Here is a 22,086-nt window from a genome sequence, read left to right on the forward strand (position 1 = left end):
ATATCCTACGAAGAGGCAGGCATAGCTGGGGCCCATGCGGGTGCCCATGGCTACTCCTTTGGTTTGGAGGAAGTGGGAGGATTGGAAAGAGAAGTTGTTCAGTGTGAGGACCAGTTCAGTCAGTCGAAGGAGGGTGTCAGTGGAAGGGTACTGGTCGGTACGGCGGGAAAGGAAGAAGCGGAGGGCTAAGAGTCCTTCGTGATGGGGGATGGGGTGTACAGGGACTGGATGTCCATGGTGAAGATAAGGCGTTGGGGACCGGGGAAGCGAAAATCATGGAGGAGGTGGAGGGTGTGGGTGGTGTCTAGTCTGATGGGATGACCCAACTATCTCTTGGGTTGTAAAGTTGAAATTAGTTTGAGTAGTTGCAACCCAAATGTTAGTGAGATATGGGTCCACAGTGACAAATTAGACTGGCAGTAGGGTGGCACAGGGGCTCAGTGGTTAGCACTGCCTTACTGTGGCAGGGACACAGGTTTGATTCCACCCTTGGGTGACTGTCAGTGTGGGGTTTGCATGTTCTCCCCGTGTCTGCATGGGTTTCCTCTGGGTATTGCGGTGTCCTCCCTCAGTCCAAAGATGTGCAGTTTAGGTTGATTGGCTATGCTAAATTGCCTGTAGTGTCCAGGGGTTTGCAGGCTGGATGGATTAGCCATGGGAAATGCAGGATTACAGGGATAGGAGTGGCGGGTATAGGTGGAGTACTCCTTGGAGGGTTGGTGTGGACTTGATGGGCCAAATGGCCTGCTTCCATACTATAGAGATTCTCCGATTGTCACTTATTGAAGCTGCAGGCTGTAGGAAATGGTAAACTAACAGCTTTCTGAAGTTTGGAATGTTCTTTTACGGACCGCACTGCGACATTTCTCACAGTGTTTGATGATACCAGGCATTTGAAATAAATGTATTTTTTAATATTATGATTGCAAAGGGAAGAATGCATTTATAATCAAGGCCCATTATTCCACCAGTGTCTCCAATTTCTTGATTCAATTACCAAACAAGGCCAATTGCTTTTCTTTACTGCTATTACTGTCCATAATAGAAACATCGTCCACCCCTCCTTAATGAACACAAAATTATCTGTACATTATGAAAAATAAATGCTTAAAGCAAGTGGGAAACTCTAGTTAAAACCTAAGCAATGACCCTGAATTAAAACTATTTCTCCTTAGGATCATAAGATGTAGCAGCAAAAATAGGCCACTCTGCCCATCGAGTCTGTTCCATCATTCAATGAGATCATGCTTGCTCAAATAATCCTCAACTCCACTTTCCTGCCTTTTCTCACAACTCGATTCCTTAACTGATTAAAAATCTATGAGCCATGTATATAGTTTATGACCAGCCTCTACAGCCATCTGCAATTAAAACAACACCTGGATTCATTACCCTCTCATGAGAAATCCTTTCTCATTTTTTGTCTTAACCAGGCAAAGTCAGAAGTCACACAATACCGGTTATAGAGTCATAGAGCTGTACAGTATGGAAACAGACCATTTGGTCCAACTTGTCCATGTCAACCAGACATCCTAAAATAATCTAGTCCCATTTGCCAGCATTTGGTCCATATTCCTCTAAACTCTTCCTATTCAGATAGATGCCTTTTAAATGTTGTAATTATAACAGCCTCCATCATTTCCTCTGGCAGCTCATTCCATACACGCACCACCCTTGCATTGTCCTTAGGTCTCTTTTAAATCTTTACCCTCTTACTTTAAACTTACACCCTCTAGTTCTGGACTCCCCCCACCCTGGAGAAAAGACCTTGTCTATTTTTCCTATCCATGCCCCTCATGATGTTATAAACCTGTATAAGGTCACCCCTCAGCCTCTGACGCTCCAGGGAAAACAGCCCCAGCCTGTTCAGCCTCTCCCTTTGTAGCTCAAATTCTCTAACCTTGGCAACATTCTTGTAAATCTTTTCTGAATCCTTTCAAGTTTCACAACATCCTTTTTGTAGCATGGAGACCTGAACTGAGCACAGTGACTTAACCAATGCCCTGTACAGCCACAACACAACCTCCCACTCCTTATTTAATGCACTGGCCAATAAAGGCAAACAAACCAAGCCTTCTTCACTATCCTATCTACCTGCAACTCCATTTTCAAAGAACTATAAATCTGCACTCCAAGGCCTCTTTATTCAGCAATGCTCCCCAGGATCTTACCATTAAGTCTATAAGTCCTGCCCTGATTTGCCCTATAGGAGAAAGTGAGGACTGCAGATAGAGTCATAGAGACGTATAGCAGAAACAGACCCTTCGGTCCAACCCGTCCATGCCGACCAGATATCCCAACCCAATCTAGTCCCACTTGCCAGCACCTGGGCCATATCCCTTCAAACCCTTCCTATTCATATACCCATCCAAATGCCTCTTAAATGTTGCAACTGTACCAGCCTCCACCACTTCCGCTGGCAGCTCATTCCATACATGTACCACCCTCTGCGTGAAAAAGTTTCCCCTTATATCTCTTTTATATCTTTCCCCTCTCACCCTAAATCTATGCCCTCTAGTTCTGGACTCCCCAACCCCAGGGAAAAGACTTTGCCTATTTAGCCTATCCATGCCCCTCATAATTTTGTAAACCTTTATAAGGTCACCCCTCAGCCTCTGAGAAAACAGCCCCAGCCTGTTCAGCCTCTCCCTATAGCTCAAATCCTCCTACCCTGGCAACATCCTTGTAAATTTTTTAAGAACGCTTTTAAAGTTTTACAACATCTTTCCGATAGGAAGGAGACCAGAATTGCAGGCAATATTCCAACAGTGGCCTAACCAATGTCTTGTACAGCCGCAACATGACCTCCCAACTCCTGTACTCAACACTCTGACCAATAAAGGAAAGCAGGAGAAAGTGAGGACTGCAGATGCTGGCGATCAGAGCTGAAAAATGTGTTGCTGAAAAAGCGCAGCAGGTCAGGCAGCATCCAAGGAGCAGGAGAATCGACGTTTCGGGCATAAGCCCTTCTGCCTGATCATTCCTTAAGAAGGGCTTATGCCCGAAACGTCGATTCTCCTGCTCCTTGGATGCTGCCTGACCTGCTGCGCTTTTCCAGCAACACATTTTTCAGCAATAAAGGAAAGCATACCAAATGCCTCCTTCACTATCCTATCTACCTCTCATTACCCTCCACTTTCAAGGAGCAATGAACCTGCACTCCAAGGTCTCTTTGTTCAGCAACACACCCTAGCACCTTACCATTAAGTGTATAAGTCCTGCTAAGAAATGCTTTCCCAAAATGCAGCACCTCGCATTTATCTGAATTAAACTCCATCTGTCACTTTTCAGCCCATTGGCCCATCTGGTCAAGAATAGAATCGAGAGTGTGGTGCTGGAAAAGCACAGCAGGTCAGGCAGCATCTGAGGAGCAAGAGAATCGATGTTTCGGGGATAAGCCCTTCATCAGGCTTGACAGATTTTAAATCACAAACTTTCGGAGCACTGCTCCTCTGTCAGGTACTGGGTAATCCCTCACTCTTGAGATTATGTCCTTTGGTTTTGGTCTCGTCCACAAGAGGAAATAGTCTTTTCTGATATAAAGTGATCATTCCATTCCCATGTGATCCCGCATTATAAGAAAATTGCATAATAACAGCACCATTTCAACCCATGGGACTGGAATGGCATTATAGCCAATGTAAGTAAGGAAAGTTTGTGTTCTACAAATAATAGTCTAAATTGTTTAATCACCTTGAAGCCAATTCACATTGAAGAAACACATTATAGCAGAACTGACTGTAATCCCCAAATATGCTTCAAAAAGATTGTCTCTCATTCTTTTAAACTCTAATGCGTACAGACCCAACCGACTCACCCCTCATCCCTCCATACCTGGGATCAAGTGCACAACACAAAAAAGACAAGGCTCTGCCGAGATGTTTTTATAAAGAAGCAAAAAGGCAGGGGATGTGGTGGGAGGTGGGTGAAATACCCTGCAAGCCAAAAGTCTAGAAACAAAGGATCAAATATGAAGGCTTCTCATGTCCAGCTTTTCCTGTTGATGAATCTGAATTTTGACAGCTGCACACCAATTTCTAGCTCAGATTCCAATCAACCTGGATTTGAGTAATTGGAAACTAGTTCCCAGGGACTGGTACTGAGTACAGGATTTCAGGAGAGGGACTTGGGTGTTGCAGAAATATCCTTGCTAGAACTATAGATCAGAACTTTACATTCAGGGAGGCAATCATTAGTATGGGGGCCACTAGTTCTCTCAAAGCCAGATCTCATGCGTAATTATGACAATAAACCCTATTTCTTACCACCTTCAAGGCTTTGTTTAGCTGTTTCTCCAAAGTCACTGGATTTCCAGTAGAAAGATTAACCACAGCCTACATTAAATTATCAGTTTAATTTCCAAGTCATCACGTGGTAAAAAATCCTAGAATTCCCTCCCTAAAGGCATTGTGGGTCAACCTACAGCACATGAACTGCAGCAATTCAAGAAGGCATCTACCACCATTATCTCAAGGGCAACTAATGCTGACCAGCCATTAACTCCCAAGAGCGAATTTTAAAAATCAATTTTCCAGCCAATATCCTAATAGTTGAATACAGAACACAGAAACAATCCCTTCCGTCCAACTCATCCATGGCAACCTGACATCCCAATCTGGCCTAGTCTCATTTGCCAGCATTTGGCCCATATCCCTCTAAACCCTCTCCTATTCATATACCCATCCAGATGCCTTTTCAATGTTGTATCTGCCTCCTCCACTTCTTCTAGCAGCTCGATCCAATCACACACCACCCTCTGTGTGAAAGTATTGCCCCCTCAGGCCCTTTTTAATTCTTTCCCTTCTCATCTTAAACCTATGCTCTCTAGTTTTGGACTCCCTTCCCCTGGGAAAAAGACCTTGTCTATATATGGAAGTTGAAACTTCCATATCCGCCACAGATTCACCTGCACCTCCACCCACATCATCTACTGCATCCGCTGCAGCCGGTGTGGCCTCCTCTATATTGGGGAAACAGGCCGCCTACTTGCGGAGCGATTCAGAGAGCACCTCTGGGCCACCCGGACGAACCAACCCAACCAACCTGTAGCACAGCATTTCAACTCCCCCTCCCACTCCACCGAGGATATGCAGGTCATTGGACTCATCCACCGCCAAACCACAACAACCCGACGGTCGGAGGAGGAGCGTCTTATCTTCCGACTGGGAACCCTCCAACCGCAGGGGATGAACTTGGACTTCACCAGTTTCTTCATCCCCCCTCCCCCCACCTTGTCTCAGCCGGATCCCTCCAGCCCGGCACCGCCTTCCTGACCTGCAGTCTTCTTCTTGACCTCTCCGCCTCCATCCTACTCCGACCTATCACCCTCACCTTGACCTCTTTCCACCTATCACATTTCCAACGCCCCTCCTCCAAGTCCCTCCTCCCTACCTTTTATCTTCTCCTGCTGAACACTCTCTGCTCATTCCTGAAGAAGGGCCTGTGCCCGAAACGTCGAATCTCCTGTTCCCTGGATGCTGCCTAACCTGCTGTGCTGTTCCAGCAATAAAGTTTCAACTTTGATCTCCAGCATCTGCAGACCTCACTTTCTCCTTGTCTATTTACCCTACCCATGCCCCTCATAATTTTATAAACCTCTACAAGGGCACCCCTCAGCCTCCGATGTTCCAGGGGAGAAAAAAAAAGGCTGCAGGCTATCTTGCAGTTAATTTCAGATAGTCCTCAACTATAAGTATGTATTCACAACAATCCTGATATCACATACTTGCTGCACACAAAACTTTTTTTTAAGAAGGTAAACAAATGAAATATCAAGTTTGTGAAATTAATGTCTTCCAAGGTTTAGACAGTTAGTACTTTCAGCCTATAATTGACAACCTGGTCCTCAGACATGTATCACAACACAAAGTGATGATTTGATGTCTCCAATTTATTTTACAGCAAGCTGTGAATTTGAATTGTGCTGGTTTGGCATGTCAGTGAATCGCGAAACATTTTAGAATAAAAGAAGTTGATGAACTAGTTAATGTAGACCATTAAGGAGAAGAGTGATAGGTGGTCAGACTTAGTGAAAGTTATGGAATGCTGAGAAGCCAGCAGGAGATGTGGGAATTGTCCGGTCTAGAAGGAACTAAGCCATGAACAAGAATTTCAGCAGCAGATCAGCTGAGACAGGTGGAAGTAGGCAGTTGTTGATGAAAATGGGTTCAGCTCAGGAGCAAATGTGAGCATGGGGTTGCAAACCATCTGGTTCAGTCTCAAACAGTAAGTAGGGAGGGCAAACAGAGTCAGTAACTAGGGAACAGAATTTGTGGTGGGGAACCAAAGTCAATGGTGACAGTATGTTAGTGGCAGAAATGATTACACAAACACTGTGTCAACATTCACAGGCAATCTTTAATAAGTAGAGGCTCACAAAGACGTGTGACAATACATTTTACAGCATGTTACATGATACTACTTAATAGATTCTATAAATAACCACATTGAATGATAGCAGGCTCCAGCTGAATATTCAGCATCATCTGTAAACCGTCTGACTTCTTTCTTCAACAAATTCATCAATGCAAGCACCAGTTCTGTTTCAACCAAAAATGAGGAACCAATAGCGACAAGTTGTTTTTGTTGTGCTGCAGTACACACTCCTGATTCCAGTACAACACATCAGCTAGACGCAGCAACCCTAGCATGTCGCTGGAGCTAGAGCAGTGTTTGAGAAGCACTGAAGAGAGGAACAGGGGAAAATAAAAGTCTGAATGAAACAACAAGTCAAAAGACTTCCGTTTTCAAGGGAAGACATGCTGAGATGAGTCTTTTTCGATTTCATGCTTTCTGGACTGGGCACAGAGACGCTGAAAATGCTCCTTGCCTCTACTCAGGCACTGGTAGGTTCAAGACTCATTTGAGAGAGTTCAGCACATAATCTACACTGCCACTCCAGGGCAGTACTAAGGAAATACAGCAAGCGTGAAAGTATTATCTATCAAATGGAGTGTTTTTGCAAGGTGGGAAATGGAAGAAAACCTTTGTTCTTGTCAAAATAAATGAAGCTACAGTGGGATGCATAAAGCACATGATCATCAGTAACATGGCTCTGGAATGACAGCTGGTTTCCATTAAGCATGAATCATAACTGGTTTAAACATGATAGGATAGAGTTTCTGCTTTGAATGCATTGGTGATCCAGGCACAGACTGTGACCTAAGTTTTGAAAAAGGTGGTTTTATTTCTTGATTTTCTACGCAATTGCAATTCCCAACAAAATCTGCTTCGGGCTAGTGACATTAGGCAGTATTTAAGATATTATTTTAAAAACCTCTTTAGTAGCTTGATCAACACTGTTGAAATTATTTAATCACAAAAGAAAAAGGCTTTAATTAGTGTCAATCCACCTCTTGCATTTGCTGATTTTAAAATTAGCACACATGAGCTGTTAGAACACATTAAGAGGCTATCTGGCTTATTATGTCTGTACCAGCAAGAGTAACTCAGTTCAAACCTCCCCCCACCCCCAACAGCATATCTATGTAGCCAACAAATTCTAAAAATAACATTAAAAAAACGAATGAACCATTTATTTTGAGATAAAGTAGTCTGTTTCACAGATTTTCTTTTTTAAAAAGTGACTTTAAAAAAGTGTTGAAATGCTTTTCAGTTGGCGCCTTTGCACCTGAGAGAACTAGTTAAGTATCTGCTGCTTTAGCTGAACTTGCCAATGATTCTTTCACCTTGGACACATGGTTTAGTTTTGTGAATAGGGCCAGCTCCTGGAAGAGTGCCTCTTCAAACTGGTGCAACTCAAAATGCACTGAACATAATTGTATTAAAATTCCACAATCATTTTCACAGTACTTCATAATGTTTTTTAAAAATGGGCAATTTATGAATTAAATATCCCACCCCAGGCTTTCACTCCCAGCTGAAGTTCTTTCTTCATGGTCATTTAAAGTGGAAGCTGTCCTTTCTCTCCAGTGTGTTGAAACTTCACAATGTACAAATTACACAATATAATCACAATAAATAAATCAAACACATAAATACCAGTACATAAATACACATCAGTTCTCATGGTGCAATGGTAGTGTCTCTATCTCTTGGCCAGGAGACCTGGGTTCAAGATCCACCTGCTCCAGAGATATGTTATAAAATGTCTGAATGAGGTGACTAAAAATATTTATAAATACACATTTTTTTGAATGATGCACAATGAAAAAATCTTGTTAGTTGAAGTATGAAGGTAAAAGGTGATTTTAAAAAATGCTTTCTTGGGATACAAGCTTTGCTGGCAATTCCAGTATTTCCTTACCCATCCCTAATTGCCCTTGAACCAAGTGGCCTTCTAGACAAAAGGCAGTTAAGAGTTAATCACATTCTAGAGTCACATACAGGGACAAGGATGGCAGATTCTCTTCCCAAAATGATATTAGTGAACCAGATGGGACTTTGTAAGAGTTGATGATGGTTGTCAAGGTCACATACGTCTAACCATAATGCAGACTATAATTCCAAACAAAACTAGTATGCCTGCCAGTATTTGGCTCATACCCCTCCATACCTTTTCTATTCATGTATCTCTCTTAACCAAGACTCTTTTTATATTTATTATCAAATTCAAACCCCATCAGCTGCTGTGTTATGTTTTGAACCCTTGTTCCCCAATCCATTAGACTGGGCCTGTGGATTACTAGTCCAGTGACATTAGCACCATGCAAGTATTTATCCCAACAGCTCATTATTTCTGCACTATAATTCTGAATGGCAGTTTCCAAGGAAGACTCTAATTGTTACAGCTTACATTTCTTGAGATCTATCCAGTAAAATTGTACTGATCCCAGCTCTCGTTATAACAGGTACTTATCCTGAATACATTGCTTCAAGACTCTGTCCAAAGCAAAGGGAGAGGGCTGGGGGAGGACATTCCTGGCTTTCTCAATTGGCAGTTAAGCTAGACTGAATGATAGCATCCAGGGATCGTATTCTATCAACATTTAAGCTAAATAAAACTCCTCTCTTCTAAACCAATTCATTGATAATGGAAACATTCAAATAGAGATTTCAAACAAACATTCTTTAAATTTAATGACCCCAGAAACTCAAAAAGATGGATTTAAAAGCTAATTTGATTGGCACTGTAAAGGTGGAGAATGTAGTCTCCCTGCTAGGCTCAGAAGTTTCCCAATTTTGGGTGCAAGCTGAAGTTTGTTGTTATTTCTTTTAGTTAGAGCCGAGAGCGAGACAGAGCGAGAGACAGAGAACAAGAGCAAGATACTTTTGTTGAAAACAAGTATAAAATACAAGGACACAATTGTAAACTTCACAGATCAGAGAAAGCATTTTCTCCCCCTACAGGTAATTGCATAACTGGAAGAGATTCCTGAATGAAGGACATTCAAGTGCTGACTAAGACAGTGCTCTGTTGAGTTTTCTGTCATAGGGGAGGGAGCTTGTGGGTTAGAAGGATTAAGCATTGCTTGGTACATTTCAGGGGAGAGAGGGATGAATTTTTTTGTTAGTTATTGAGGAGTCAGCAGGAAATAGCAGTGTAGGACAAAGTCCATAATATATTAAAATATTAATTGGATACTGAGCGCAGCAGCCTCAATAGTTTAAATGGCCTCTTATTCTTCTATACAAAATGTCTACAGCAAGATATTTAAATAGAGGGAGAGCATGTAAGGACTATTCATCTCAGCTCACTTGATAAAATGGCAAATGTTGGCATCACTCTCACAGAGCTAGAAGATGATCAGTATTGAGGCTCCGTTTAAAATCTAGATTCAAGAGAGGACCACATTTCCTTGGTACCTCTCTCAGAGGCCATTCATTCTTCATTCAGCTTGAGTACCAAGCCAATGGAAGGCTATTTCAGTAGGACATGGCAGCTGACGTCCATCTGGTCCTCATCCAGTATTGGCATGTCCATACAGAAGCAAAGCAAGACACCAGACACCAGGTGCACAACCTCGATTGATTGCTGCCTGAACTTTATATATTTTTTTCTTCTAAACCCCCACACTACTGCAGTTAGGCAGTAGTGCTTATGTTTACACCAGCACCCATGTTGACCGAAGCTTTGTATTAACCGGAAAAGTTTTAACTTGAGGGAATGTCAATTAGGAGTAGGCAAAGGCTATTTGACCCATTCAACAAGATCATGGCTGCTCTCATTGAGGGGTCAACTCTACTGTCCTACCAAACTATATACTCTTTCAATTGAGAGCCAATCTATCTAGTTTTGCCTTAAAAATAATCAATAACCTTGCTTCCACTGCTTTCTATGAAATTCTCTTCCAGGATGAACAATTGTATGTGGAGACAAAGTAACAATGTGTTTCTATTCTCTTTCCAAAATAAATTGCAATCTGAGAGGAGTTAATTTTTTTTGCCTTATATATTGAAGTTGATTTCCAGGCAAAGACCAGGACTTTTTTTTTGGAAATGCGTTGCTCTGCATAAGCATTTAGTGTTTTCAAAATAAAATCTCCCTGTTCCAAGCCGTAGTGTCACGTTGTCAGTGTTGTCCACAGTCATTCTGCGACTGCATTTGTTTGCAGAAAGCTTCAAACTGTTGTTGTTCCAGCTCGGTCATTACTTTGTTTAAGGCATAAATCTGTTTTGGAGAGGTGGAAACAGCACCAAGTTCAACACTGTATCAATGAAAACAACGCAATACTAGGCAGACAAGAGTAACTTCAGAAATTCTGCAGACCTCTTGGAGATAATGATACTGTAGCACCACTTCTGACATGTTTGGATGTTATTATAGGCTCTCCACGGAGAGCAAAGAACTGATCAAACAAATCCTTTGTCAAATTTTTTTTTAGATTCCCTACTGTGCGGAAACATGCCCTTTGGCCCAAGTCCACACTGACCCTCCAAAGAGTAACCCACCCAGACCCATTTCCCTCTGACTAATGCACTTAGCACTATGGGCAATTTGGCATGGCCAATTCACCTGACCTGCACTGTGGGAGGAAACCCATGCAGGAATTTACAAACTAGGGTACATAAATGCTAGGGAGAAGTGGGTCAAGACTTTGAAAATAGTTAGAAAGTTATGGCCATACACCAGCACACGGGAGAGAATTTCATCCTATCTGTTTCAGCATTTATATTTTGCCAGATCTCATAATGAATGTTGACTGAGATAAAGCTAAACTTGTGTAACTTCATTAGTAATTGGCACTAGCTAAAAATGCACAGGCATTTCAAATGAAAATGCCATCTTCCAAAAGGGATTCTAAATATGCTATAACTCTCACTGAGTATCCAAGATTTGATCACTACTGACTTGTGTTGGGAAACAGTTTCCAAAGCAACAGAAAAATGGAGTTCTGAAGAAGGGTTATTGGACCCAAAACAATAACTCTGTTTCTCTCTCCACAGATGTTGCCAGACCTTGAGTTTCTCCAGCAATTTTAGTTTTTGTTACAAAAAGGTAATGCAATTCTGATGTGACTCAGGAGTGTGGTGGGTCTGAGACACACTGTCTTGGAAAGATTGTCTCACTCCATCTGGTTTAAAATTCCAATAAATCACTGGAGTTTACCCGGGTAGAAAAGGTGGTTAAAGGACAACGTGAAAATTAACAGCCTGACTCAATTTCTTTCACATTTTGAGAAACCAGATGCTCCTATCCAAACTGGCAAACCCATCAACAATTACTAACTGGGAGAAGACTCTCCTATGACAATGAGAGGATAATCCACAGCCAAGCTGTCAAAATCTGGGAAGACAAATTACTGAAAATACTCTGAGAAAGTGAGGACCAAAGAAGCTGGAGATCAGAGTCAAACAGTGTGGTGCTGGAGCAGCACAGTCAGGCAGTATCCGAGGAGTAGGAGCATCAACGTTTTGAGCAGAAGCTCTTCATCAGGAATGGGTGGGGGGGGGGGGGGCCCAAGGGAACTGAGAGGTAAATGAGAGGGGGTGCACGGGGAAGGTAGCTGGGAATGCGATAGGTTGATGAAGGTGATAGGTTAGGAGGGCGGAGAAGTTAGATGGGAAGAAGATGGACAGGTAGACAGTTCAAGAGGGGGTGCCGAGTTGGAAGGTTGGATCGGCGATAATTGGGGGTGGGAGGGGAAATGGGGAAAACTAGTGAAATCCACATTGAAACTATGTGGTCAGAGGGTCCCAAGGTGGAAGAGGTGGTGTTCTTCCTCCAGGAATCGGGTGACTAGAGAGTTTGGTGGTGGAGGTGGCCCAGGACATGCATATTCTTGGGAGGGGGAGTTGAAGTGCTCAGCCACAGGGCGGTGAGGTTGTTTAGTGCATGTGTCTCTGAACTGTTCCACATCTGAAACATCAACATTTTTTCTCTCCACCATAGCTGCCTTATCTGCAGCAAAATTCTTGCAATTTCTGTCTTTATTTTTTAATTGCAGCAGTAACCACAATATTTTGTTTTAATATAATCAGTTACTCTGTTAGTTGTGGTCAAGCTGCAAGGATAACCATTACCAAAGATGGTAATTCAATTATGCATTTGATGACAGACCATAAACTACTGAGCTCCATTCTTGCAGTAGAACCATAGAAATGATACAGCATGGAGTATGCGTGTGCACAGTCGGCTCACCTTCTCCAAGTCAACCCAAAGACGCCCAAATGTCCTTTCCAATCCCACTTTCCTGAACACAGCCCATTGTCCTGCAGCTTAGGGGAGCCCAAAACTACAGGGCATAGGTTTAAGGTGAGAGGGGAAAATATAAAAGGGACCTAATGGGCAACTTTTTCACACAGAGGGTGGCGTGTGTGTGGAATGAGCTGCCAGACAAAGTGGTAGAGGTGGATACAATTACAACATTTAAAAGACACCTGGATGGGTATATGAATAGGAAAGGTTGAGAACGATAGAAGCCAAATGCTGGCAAATGGGACTAGATTAATTAAGGATATCTGTTCAGCATGGATACGTTGGGCCAAAGGTTCTGTTTATTGTGCTATACAACTCTGACTCTACAGCACTTAAGGTGCAGATCCAGGTATCTTTTTTAAAAAAAAGGTTTATGGTCTCCGCCTCCATCACCAAATCAGGCTGCAACTTCCAGGTACTCACCACTCTCTACACAAAAAAAAACTTTCTTCACACCTCCTCTCATTCTTTTGCCATTTAGTTTGAATCTATGATTCCTGGTTTTTGAACTGTCTGCCAAAGGAAACAGGTCTACTCTATCTGTCCCCCTCAATTTTGTGTACCACAAATCAAGTCACCCCTTGGCCTTCTCTGTTCCAAGGAACACAAATCCAATCTCTCCTCATAGCTACAGTTCTCCAGCCTTGGCAAAATTCTAGTAAATCTTCCCTACACCCTTTATTGAGCAATTATACCTTTCCTGTAATGTGGGGACCAGTACTGCATAGAAACCTCCAGTTGTGGGCCTTATCAGTGTCTTACACAGTTTCATCATTATATCCCTACTTTTTGTATTTGTTACCTCTGTTAACAAAGGAGGGAATTCCATACGCCTTCTTTAAAATCTTATCTACCTGTACTGCTACCTTCAGGAACCTGTGCACTCACATGCCAAGATCTCTCACTTCACCCCTCTCAGTATATTCCTGTTTAGTGTGTATTCCAGTTTACTGTTTGATCTCCCTAAATGCATTACCTTACAGTTGAACTCCATCTGCCATTCTCCTGCCCACTCCACCAACCCATCTCTATCATTTTGGAGCTTACAGCTATCCTCTACACTATCTACTATACAGCCAATTTTTTTCTCATCCATAAATTTCTCAATTGTGCCCCTCACATTCAAGTCCCAATTGTAAATGGGAAACAATTGTAAAAAAACAAACAGCACGGGTCCCAACACTAACCCCGAGGGTACTCCACTTGAAACAGCTTTCCAGTTGAAAGGACTGCCAATGACCATTACCTTTTGTTACTAAGTCACCTTTGCATCCAATTCGACATAACCCTGTATCCCATGGGCTTTTATTTTTTGAACAGTCTGCATTTGGGACCTTGTCAAATGTCTTATTTCCACATAAACAACATCCATTGCACTACTATCAATCTTCCTCGTCACTTCCTCAAAGAATTTCTAAGGTGTGACCTTCCCTTAAAAATGCCACGCTAACTATCCCTGACAATTCCATGCCTTTAAGTGACAATTTATCCGATCCCTCAGGATTGATTCTAACTATTTGCCCATGAGTGAAGAAAGATTAACTGGCCAATAATTGCTTGGCATTTCCTTTGTACTGTTTTAAACAACAGAGTCAGAGAGATGTACAGCACACAAACAGATCCTTCTCGTCCATGCCGACCAGATATCCTAAATTAATCTGGTCCCATTTGTAGCACTTGGCCCATATCCCTCTAAACCCTTCCTATTCATATACCCATCCAGATGCCTATTAAATGTTGTAATTGTACCAGCCTCCACCACTTCCTCTGGCAGCTCATTCCATACACACACCACTTTCTGCATGAAAAAGTTGCCCTTTAGGTCCCTTTTATATCTTTCCCCTCTCACCCAAAACCTATGTCCTCTAGTTCTGGACTCCCCTACCCCAGGGTAAAAACCTTGTCTATTTACCCTATCCATGCCCTCATGATGTTATAATCCTTTGTATGGACACCCCTCAACCTCCAATGATCCAGGGAAAATAGCCCCAGCCTATTCAGCCTCTCCGTACAAGCTCAAACCCTCCAACCCTAGCAACATCCTTGGAAATATTTTCCGAACCCTATCAAGTTTCTCAACAGCCTTCCTATAGGAAGGAGACCAGAATTGCACACAATATTCCAAACATGGCCTAACCAATGTCCTGTACAGCCACAACATGACCTGCCAATCTTTACTCAATGCTCTGACCAATAATGGAAGGCATACCAAATGCCTTCTTCACTATCCTATCTATCTGCAATTCCACTTTCAAGGAACCATGAACCTGCACTCCAAGGCTTTTTGCTCAGCAACACTCCCCAGGATCTTACCATTAAATATATAAACCCTACCCTATTTGCCTTTCTAAATTGCAGCACCTGACATTTATCAAATTTAAACTCCATCTGCCACTCCTCGGCCCATTGGCCCATCTGATCCTGTTGTACTCAGAGGTAACCTTCTTCGTTATCCACTACACCGCTAATTTTGATGTCATCTGCAAGCTTACTAACTATACATCATATGTTCACATCCAAATCATTTATATAAATAATGAAAAGCAGTGGACCCAATACCGATCCTTGTGACACACCACCGGTCACAGGCCTCCAGTCTGAAAAGTAACCCTCCACCACCACCACTCTGTCTTCTACCTTTGAGCCAGTTCAGAATCCAAATGGCTAGTTGTCCCTGTATTCCACATGATTTAACCTTGTTAACCGGTCTACCATGAGGAACCTGGTCGAAAATCTTTCTGAAATTCATATAAATCACGTCCATGGTCTGCCCTCTTTGTTCTTTTTCAAACAGAACCACATTCTTCATGCTTTTTAAATCCTGATTTTTGACTTCCTCACGTGCAGACTCCATCACTAACTAATGCTCAACTTTTTGTTTCCTGAACTGAATCTGACCCATCTAAACCTATGCTTTGGTTCCCAATCCTCCTATACTAGCTTAAAACCTCGCCAACAGACACTGGAGAAGATTGGACATCTACAGATTCTTGCATTTATGTTCTTGCTTTATAGTTCACAATGCTTAATTCAGGTATCAGCAGAACCTATACCTCAGCCCGTTGCCTCTGTTTGAGTTCTTGCAAAGCAGATTTCTGTTTGGCTTTATCCCCTCGGTAGGGTGGCTCCTTTGGCTTTGGCTTCTCTTTACGACAGGATGGTTCCATGTCCTGCAAAGGTAACAATTTGAAAGGGAAGATAGATCCAAATGCAGTTTGAAATGGATTGATACAACCAAGCCCTCAGTGGTCATACAATGAGTGCTTATATTTGATTTAATTTATTTATTGTCAGGTGTATCCTGTTACAAAAATATAGTGAAAAGTGTTGTATACTATCATCATTCTCCAGTATAATCATAAAACACACAAAAAAAAAATTTTTCTTTATTCATTCATGGATGGCTAGGCAGTATCTATTGTTCATCCCTAATTGCCTGAAAGTCAAACACATTGCTGTGGGTCTGGAGTCACATATAGGTCAGACGAGGCAAGGATGGCAGTTTGCTTCCCTAAAGGTCATTAGTGTATCAGATGGGTTAGTCCAACAATCAACAATGGATCTGGATGTAGGTTTGCTCACTGAGCTGGAAGGTTCGTGTTCTGACATTCCATCACCATCTTCAGTGAGCCTCTGGACGAAACATTGCTGATGATTCCTGCTTTCTATTTATATGTTGGGGTTTATTTGGGTTGGTAATGTCATTTTCTGTTCTTTTTCTCAGAGGGTGGTAAATGGGGTCCAAGTCAATGTGTTTGTTGACAGAGTTCAGGTTGGAATACCATGCTTCTAGGAATTCTCTTTACTTGGACCCAATTTACCACCCACTGAGAAAAAGAACAGGAAAGGACATCACCAACCCAAAGGAACCACAACATATGAATAGAAAGCAGGAATCATCAGCAATGCTTCATCCAGAGGCTCACTGAAGATGTTACCTAGTATGGTGACAAAACGTCTGAACATGAACCTTCCAGCTCAGCGAGTAAACCTTCATAGAGAACCTCAACCTGAGCTACAAATCTTCTCAAAACCTGCTAATCAACAATGGATTCATGGCCATCATTAAACTCTTAATTCCAGATTTCCTTTTTAATTAAATTCAAATTCTGCCATCTGCCATGGCAGGATTCAAACCCAGGACCCCAGAACATTATCTGGGTCTCTGGCTTGATAGTTCAGCGATAACACCAATAGGCCGTCACCTCATCTATAATGGCAGAAAATGAAGAAAGAAAATTATTTCAATGCTAAAACACAGAACTCTGGGATACAAGACCCCAGTGAGCTACAATCCATTTGTAAAATGCTAAATTGTTCTCTACCTGTGACAGCAGTGTTTTCTTACAGGGGAACAATTTCATGAGAGGTCGCCATTCCATGCGAGTATCCTCTTGTGTGGGGCTGAGCAACAAGCGTTCACAAGGCTATTTGAGCATGTGACATTGCAGCCATTCCTCACTCTGTCCAGCCTTAAAAACCACACACAATGGAGAGAGCGGAGGGGGTGGAAACCTGCTGTGATATTAGTATGCACCTGGATAGATGCACAAGTAGATGGGGAGCAGAGGGATACAGATGTTTAGGAGTTGGGCAACAGGTTTAAACAGTAGATTTGGATCGGCTCAGGCTTGGAGGGCCAAAGGACCTGCTCCTGGGCTGTAAATTTTCTTTGTTCTTTGTTGTCCCTTCTACAGAAACTGAGGGGGTCAATTGAGATGCTGCTGTGGCAGAGAAACAGCTTTCACTGCTCAGGAACAACTCTCCAACATCATGTCCTACCTCCCCCTTGCCCATGACCACCATACCAAAAGTTACTCACACTGTGCATGCCTTTATTGCATTTGTGATCGCACCTCCGCTGCCTCCAAACTCATATGCCCCCTGTACTGTCCGGTTCTACCTACTCCCAAGATCCACAAGCCCAACTACCCCGGCCGATCCATTGTCTCTCATCTCGTACTACGTCAAATCCATCCTCTCCCCCTTGGTTTAGGCACTTCCCACCTATATCTGTGACATCAACCATATCTTCTACCTCTTCAGAAACTTCCAGTTCTCCAGCCCAAAGCGCTTTATTTTCACTATGGATGTGCAGTCCTTCTACATGTCCATACTCCACAAGTATGGCCTCCAGGCTCTCCATTTCTTCCTCTTCAAAAGACCCATCCAATCCCCCTCCACCAATACCCTCCTCCACCTTGCCAGACTGTTCCTCACTCAAAACGTTTTCCTTCAATTCCTCCCATTTTCTCCAAATCCCAGGGGTGGCCATGGGCACCTGGATTGATCAGAGCTATGCCTGTCTCTTACCGGAGCAGTTCAATCGGCTTCACCCACAACTTTCACCCTTCCCTCAAATTCTCTTAGTCCATCTCAGACACCACTGTCCCCTTTCTTGACCTCTCCATTTCCATCCCTGGTGACAGGCTCCAGACAGATTTTTACTACAAACTCCCATATCTACCCAGACTATACCTCCTCTCACCCAGTTTCCTGCAAGAATCCTAGAATCCCTACAGTGTGGAAACAGGCCCTTTGGCCCAAAAAGTCCACACCGACCCTTCGAAGAATATGTCACCCAAATCCATTCCATTCTCCCAATTCCACCTCCTCTGCCACATCTGCTCACATTCCACTCAAGCATCCCAGATGTCCACCTATTTCAAACAACATGCTTTTCCTCCCTCGGTCATCCAGATAGCCTTCCACCACACCACCTCCATTCCCCGTTCTACAGCTCTAAAGCCCCCTCCAAATACAATAAAGACAGAATACCCCTTGTTGTCCTCCCCTACCACCCCACCAGTCTCCACATCCAACACATCATCCTCAAACACTTCCACCAATTCCAACTAGACCCAACTAACAAGAACATCATCTCCTCCCCACCCCTCTCTGCCTTCCACAAAAACCATTCCCTTCAACAGTCCTTGGTTTGCACCATTCTCCCCACCAATCTCCCCAAGCTCCAGGTACCTTTCCCCTGCATCAAGAGAAAATACAAAACCTACTGGCACACGACCTTCCCCTCTCCCCCCCCCCCCCCCCCCCCCTCCATGCAGGGCCCCAAACAATCCTTCCAGGTGCAATCTGTCTCTCTTCCAACCTAACTTACTGTATCCAGTGCTCCCAACGTGGTATTCTCTATATCAGGCAGACCAGACATAAACTTAGGGAACATTTTGCCGAGCATCTCACCTGGGCCCACAGAGACTGACCAGACCTCCCAGTCACCACCCATTTTAATTCTGCCCAACCACTCCCTTTCCAACAGGGCCAGCTTTGGCCTCCTCCATTGCCACAATGAATCAAGTCCCAAATTGGAGGAACACCTCATCTTGCCCCTGGGCAGCCGACAGCCCAAGGACTCAACATTGAGTTCTCCAATTTCAAATAACTTCCCTCCCCATTCCCTGACTCCCTACCCAGCCCCTCCCCACCAATCCTCCCAGACACTAACTAGATTAATTCCCCCACCACCCCATTGACCAACCAGGTCATACCCTCTACCTATGGGGAGAAAGTGAGGTCTGCAGATGCTGGAGATCAAAGTTGAAACTTTATTGCTGGAACAGCACAGCAGGTCAGGCAGCATCCAGGGAACAGGAGATTCGACGTTTCGGGCACAGGCCCTTCTTCAGGAATGAGCAGAGAGTGTTCAGCAGGAGAAGATAAAAGGTAGGGAGGAGGGACTTGGAGGAGGGGCGTTGGAAATGTAATAGGTGGAAAGAGGTCAAGGTGAGGGTGATAGGTCGGAGTAGGATGGAGGCGGAGAGGTCAAGAAGAAGACTGCAGGTCAGGAAGGCGGTGCCGGGCTGGAGGGATCCGGCTGAGACAAGGTGGGGGGAGGGGGGGGGGGATGAAGAAACTGGTGAAGTCCAAGTTCATCCCCTGCAGTTGGAGGGTTCCCAGTCGGAAGATAAGACGCTCCTCCTCCGACCGTTGGGTTGTTGTGGTTTGGCGGTGGATGAGTCCAATGACCTGCATATCCTCGGTGGAGTGGGAGGGGGAGTTGAAATGCTGTGCTACAGGTTGGTTGGGTTGGTTCGTCCGGGTGGCCCAGAGGTGCTCTCTGAATCGCTCCGCAAGTAGGCGGCCTGTCTCCCCAATATAGAGGAGGCCACACCGGCTGCAGCGGATGCAGTAGATGATGTGGGTGGAGGTGCAGGTGAATCTGTGGCGGATATGGAAGTTTCCTTTGGGGCCTTGGAGAGAAGTGAGGGGGGAGGTGTGGGCGCAAGTGTTGCACCTCCTGCGGTTGCAAGGGAAGGTGCCGGGAGTGGAGGTTGGGTCGGTGGGGGTGTGGATCTGACAAGGGAGTCGCGGAGAGAGTGGTCTCTACGGAAAGCTGATAGGGGAGGGGAGGGAAATATATCCTTGGTGCTGGGGTCTGTTTGGAGGTGACGGAAGTGACGGCGGATGATGCGCTGTACATGGAGATTGGTGGGGTGGTAGGTGAGGACCAGTGGGGTTCTGTCCTGGTGGCGGTTGGAGGGGCGGGGCTCAAGGGCGGAGGAGCGGGAAGTGGAGGAGATGCGGTGGAGGGCACCGTCGACCACGTCGGGGGGGAAATTGCGGTCCTTGAAGAAGGAGGCCATCTGTGTTGTACGTATTTTGAACTGGTCTTCCTGGGAGCAGATGCGGCGGAGACGAAGGAATTGGGAGAATGTAGCAGATGCGGCGGAGACGAAGGAATTGGGAGAATGCGTCTCCTTCGTCTCCGCCGCATCTGCTCCCAGGAGGACCAGTTCAAAATACGTACAACACAGATGGCCTCCTTCTTCAAGGACCGCAATTTCCCCCCCGACGTGGTCGACGGTGCCCTCCACCGCATCTCCTCCACTTCCCGCTCCTCCGCCCTTGAGCCCCGCCCCTCCAACCACCACCAGGACAGAACCCCACTGGTCCTCACCTACCACCCCACCAATCTCCATGTACAGCGCATCATCCGCCGTCACTTCCGCCACCTCCAAACAGACCCCAGCACCAAGGATATATTTCCCTCCCCTCCCCTATCAGCTTTCCGTAGAGACCACTCCCTCCGCGACTCCCTTGTCAGATCCACACCCCCCACCGACCCAACCTCCACTCCCAGCACCTTCCCTTGCAACCGCAGGAGGTGCAACACTTGCGCCCACACCTCCCCCCTCACTTCTCTCCAAGGCCCCAAAGGAAACTTCCATATCCGCCACAGATTCACCTGCACCTCCACCCACATCATCTACTGCATCCGCTGCAGCCGGTGTGGCCTCCTCTATATTGGGGAGACAGGCCGCCTACTTGCGGAGCGATTCAGAGAGCACCTCTGGGCCACCCGGACGAACCAACCCAACCAACCTGTAGCACAGCATTTCAACTCCCCCTCCCACTCCACCGAGGATATGCAGGTCATTGGACTCATCCACCGCCAAACCACAACAACCCAACAGTCGGAGGAGGAGCGTCTTATCTTCCGACTGGGAACCCTCCAACCGCAGGGGATGAACTTGGACTTCACCAGTTTCTTCATCCCCCCTCCCCCCACCTTGTCTCAGCCGGATCCCTCCAGCCCGGCACCGCCTTCCTGACCTGCAGTCTTCTTCTTGACCTCTCCACCTCCATCCTACTCCGACCTATCACCCTCACCTTGACCTCTTTCCACCTATCACATTTCCAACGCCCCTCCTCCAAGTCCCTCCTCCCTACCTTTTATCTTCTCCTGCTGAACACTCTCTGCTCATTCCTGAAGAAGGGCCTGTGCCCGAAACGTCGAATCTCCTGTTCCCTGGATGCTGCCTGACCTGCTGTGCTGTTCCAGCAATAAAGTTTCAACCATACCCTCTACCTATCCCCACTTCACCACCCTGCCCCCGCCACCTCCTTTACCTGCAGCTCCCCAAAACGTCGACTTCTCCACCTCCTGATGCCACCTGGCTTGCTGTGATCTTCCAGCCTCCTGCCTGTCTGTCTGTCTACTCAGGAGTGAATGAAGGCTGGAAACTGAGGGCCTTGCCCAGACTAGGAGCTGAATGGGAGTGGGCATGGGGTGGAGACATTTAACGTAGACAACAGCTTCAGCCACCTCCTGCATCTACATTTAAAAAGAACAGGGCGTCTGACACACTCTTGATACAAAAGCAAAACCTTTTGCTCCGCCTCCGCCCCGCGGCAGCGCCTAACACACTCACCCGAAACCGAGATAAACAGCAGCGATTAACCCGGCGGAACCTTCACTCGTCACTCCGTGCCGTTGACAGCGGCCGAGCCCAATTTATCGGCGGACACAGCGACGCAACCACTTATAATCATCCGGGAGGGTTGGGTGGATGGTTTCCATGGAGACGGAGCTGTAGCGACGCTAGCGGCCGGGAAGAGTCATGACAATGGAAAGGGGGTCTGAGTGGCAGCTTGTCACCGCAGGAGTGTGTCTGCAGCGACACCAGGAGCTAGGAGGAGTTATGACAAATGGGTGGTTGGGGAGAGGGGAGCTGTTCCTCATTCATTGC

At 45.2% G+C, this 22,086-nt stretch overlaps 1 protein-coding gene across 2 annotated transcripts; it reads right to left on the reverse strand.

Moving 5' to 3' along the window:
• Positions 1-6,337: 6,337 nt before the first annotated feature.
• On the reverse strand, positions 6,338-21,877 carry svbp (small vasohibin binding protein). Of its 2 annotated transcripts, none has more exons than XM_043675629.2 (3): positions 21,769-21,877; positions 15,652-15,768; positions 6,338-10,570 (listed from the first exon to the last, which is right to left on the reverse strand). In XM_043675629.2, exons 2-3 carry the CDS (start codon positions 15,763-15,765, stop codon positions 10,472-10,474), a joined length of 213 nt encoding a protein of 70 aa, XP_043531564.1. In that variant the 5' UTR covers positions 15,766-15,768; positions 21,769-21,877; the 3' UTR covers positions 6,338-10,471. The 2 variants fall into 2 exon arrangements, with proteins under 2 accessions (XP_043531564.1, XP_087836691.1); XM_087980565.1 differs by lacking the exon at positions 21,769-21,877 and adding an exon at positions 16,924-17,140.
• Positions 21,878-22,086: the final 209 nt, after the last annotated feature.

The sequence above is a fragment of the Chiloscyllium plagiosum genome, unplaced genomic scaffold, assembly GCF_037043375.1.
Source record: "Chiloscyllium plagiosum isolate Xiang-an unplaced genomic scaffold, Cpla_swu_hap1 HiC_scaffold_37, whole genome shotgun sequence".
NCBI classification, from domain to species: domain Eukaryota; kingdom Metazoa; phylum Chordata; class Chondrichthyes; order Orectolobiformes; family Hemiscylliidae; genus Chiloscyllium; species Chiloscyllium plagiosum.

Coding starts and splice junctions, on each gene's coding strand:
- svbp (XM_087980565.1), bottom strand. CDS start 16,980: ATGGAATGGCGACCTCTCATGAAATTGTTCCCCTGTAAGAAAACACTG. Junction 15,769..16,923: donor AGAAAACACTGCTGTCACAG/GTAGAGAACAAT, acceptor TTACCTTTGCAG/GACATGGAACCATCCTGTCG. Junction 10,571..15,651: donor AACAGAGGCAACGGGCTGAG/GTATAGGTTCTG, acceptor TCTCCAAAACAG/ATTTATGCCTTAAACAAAGT.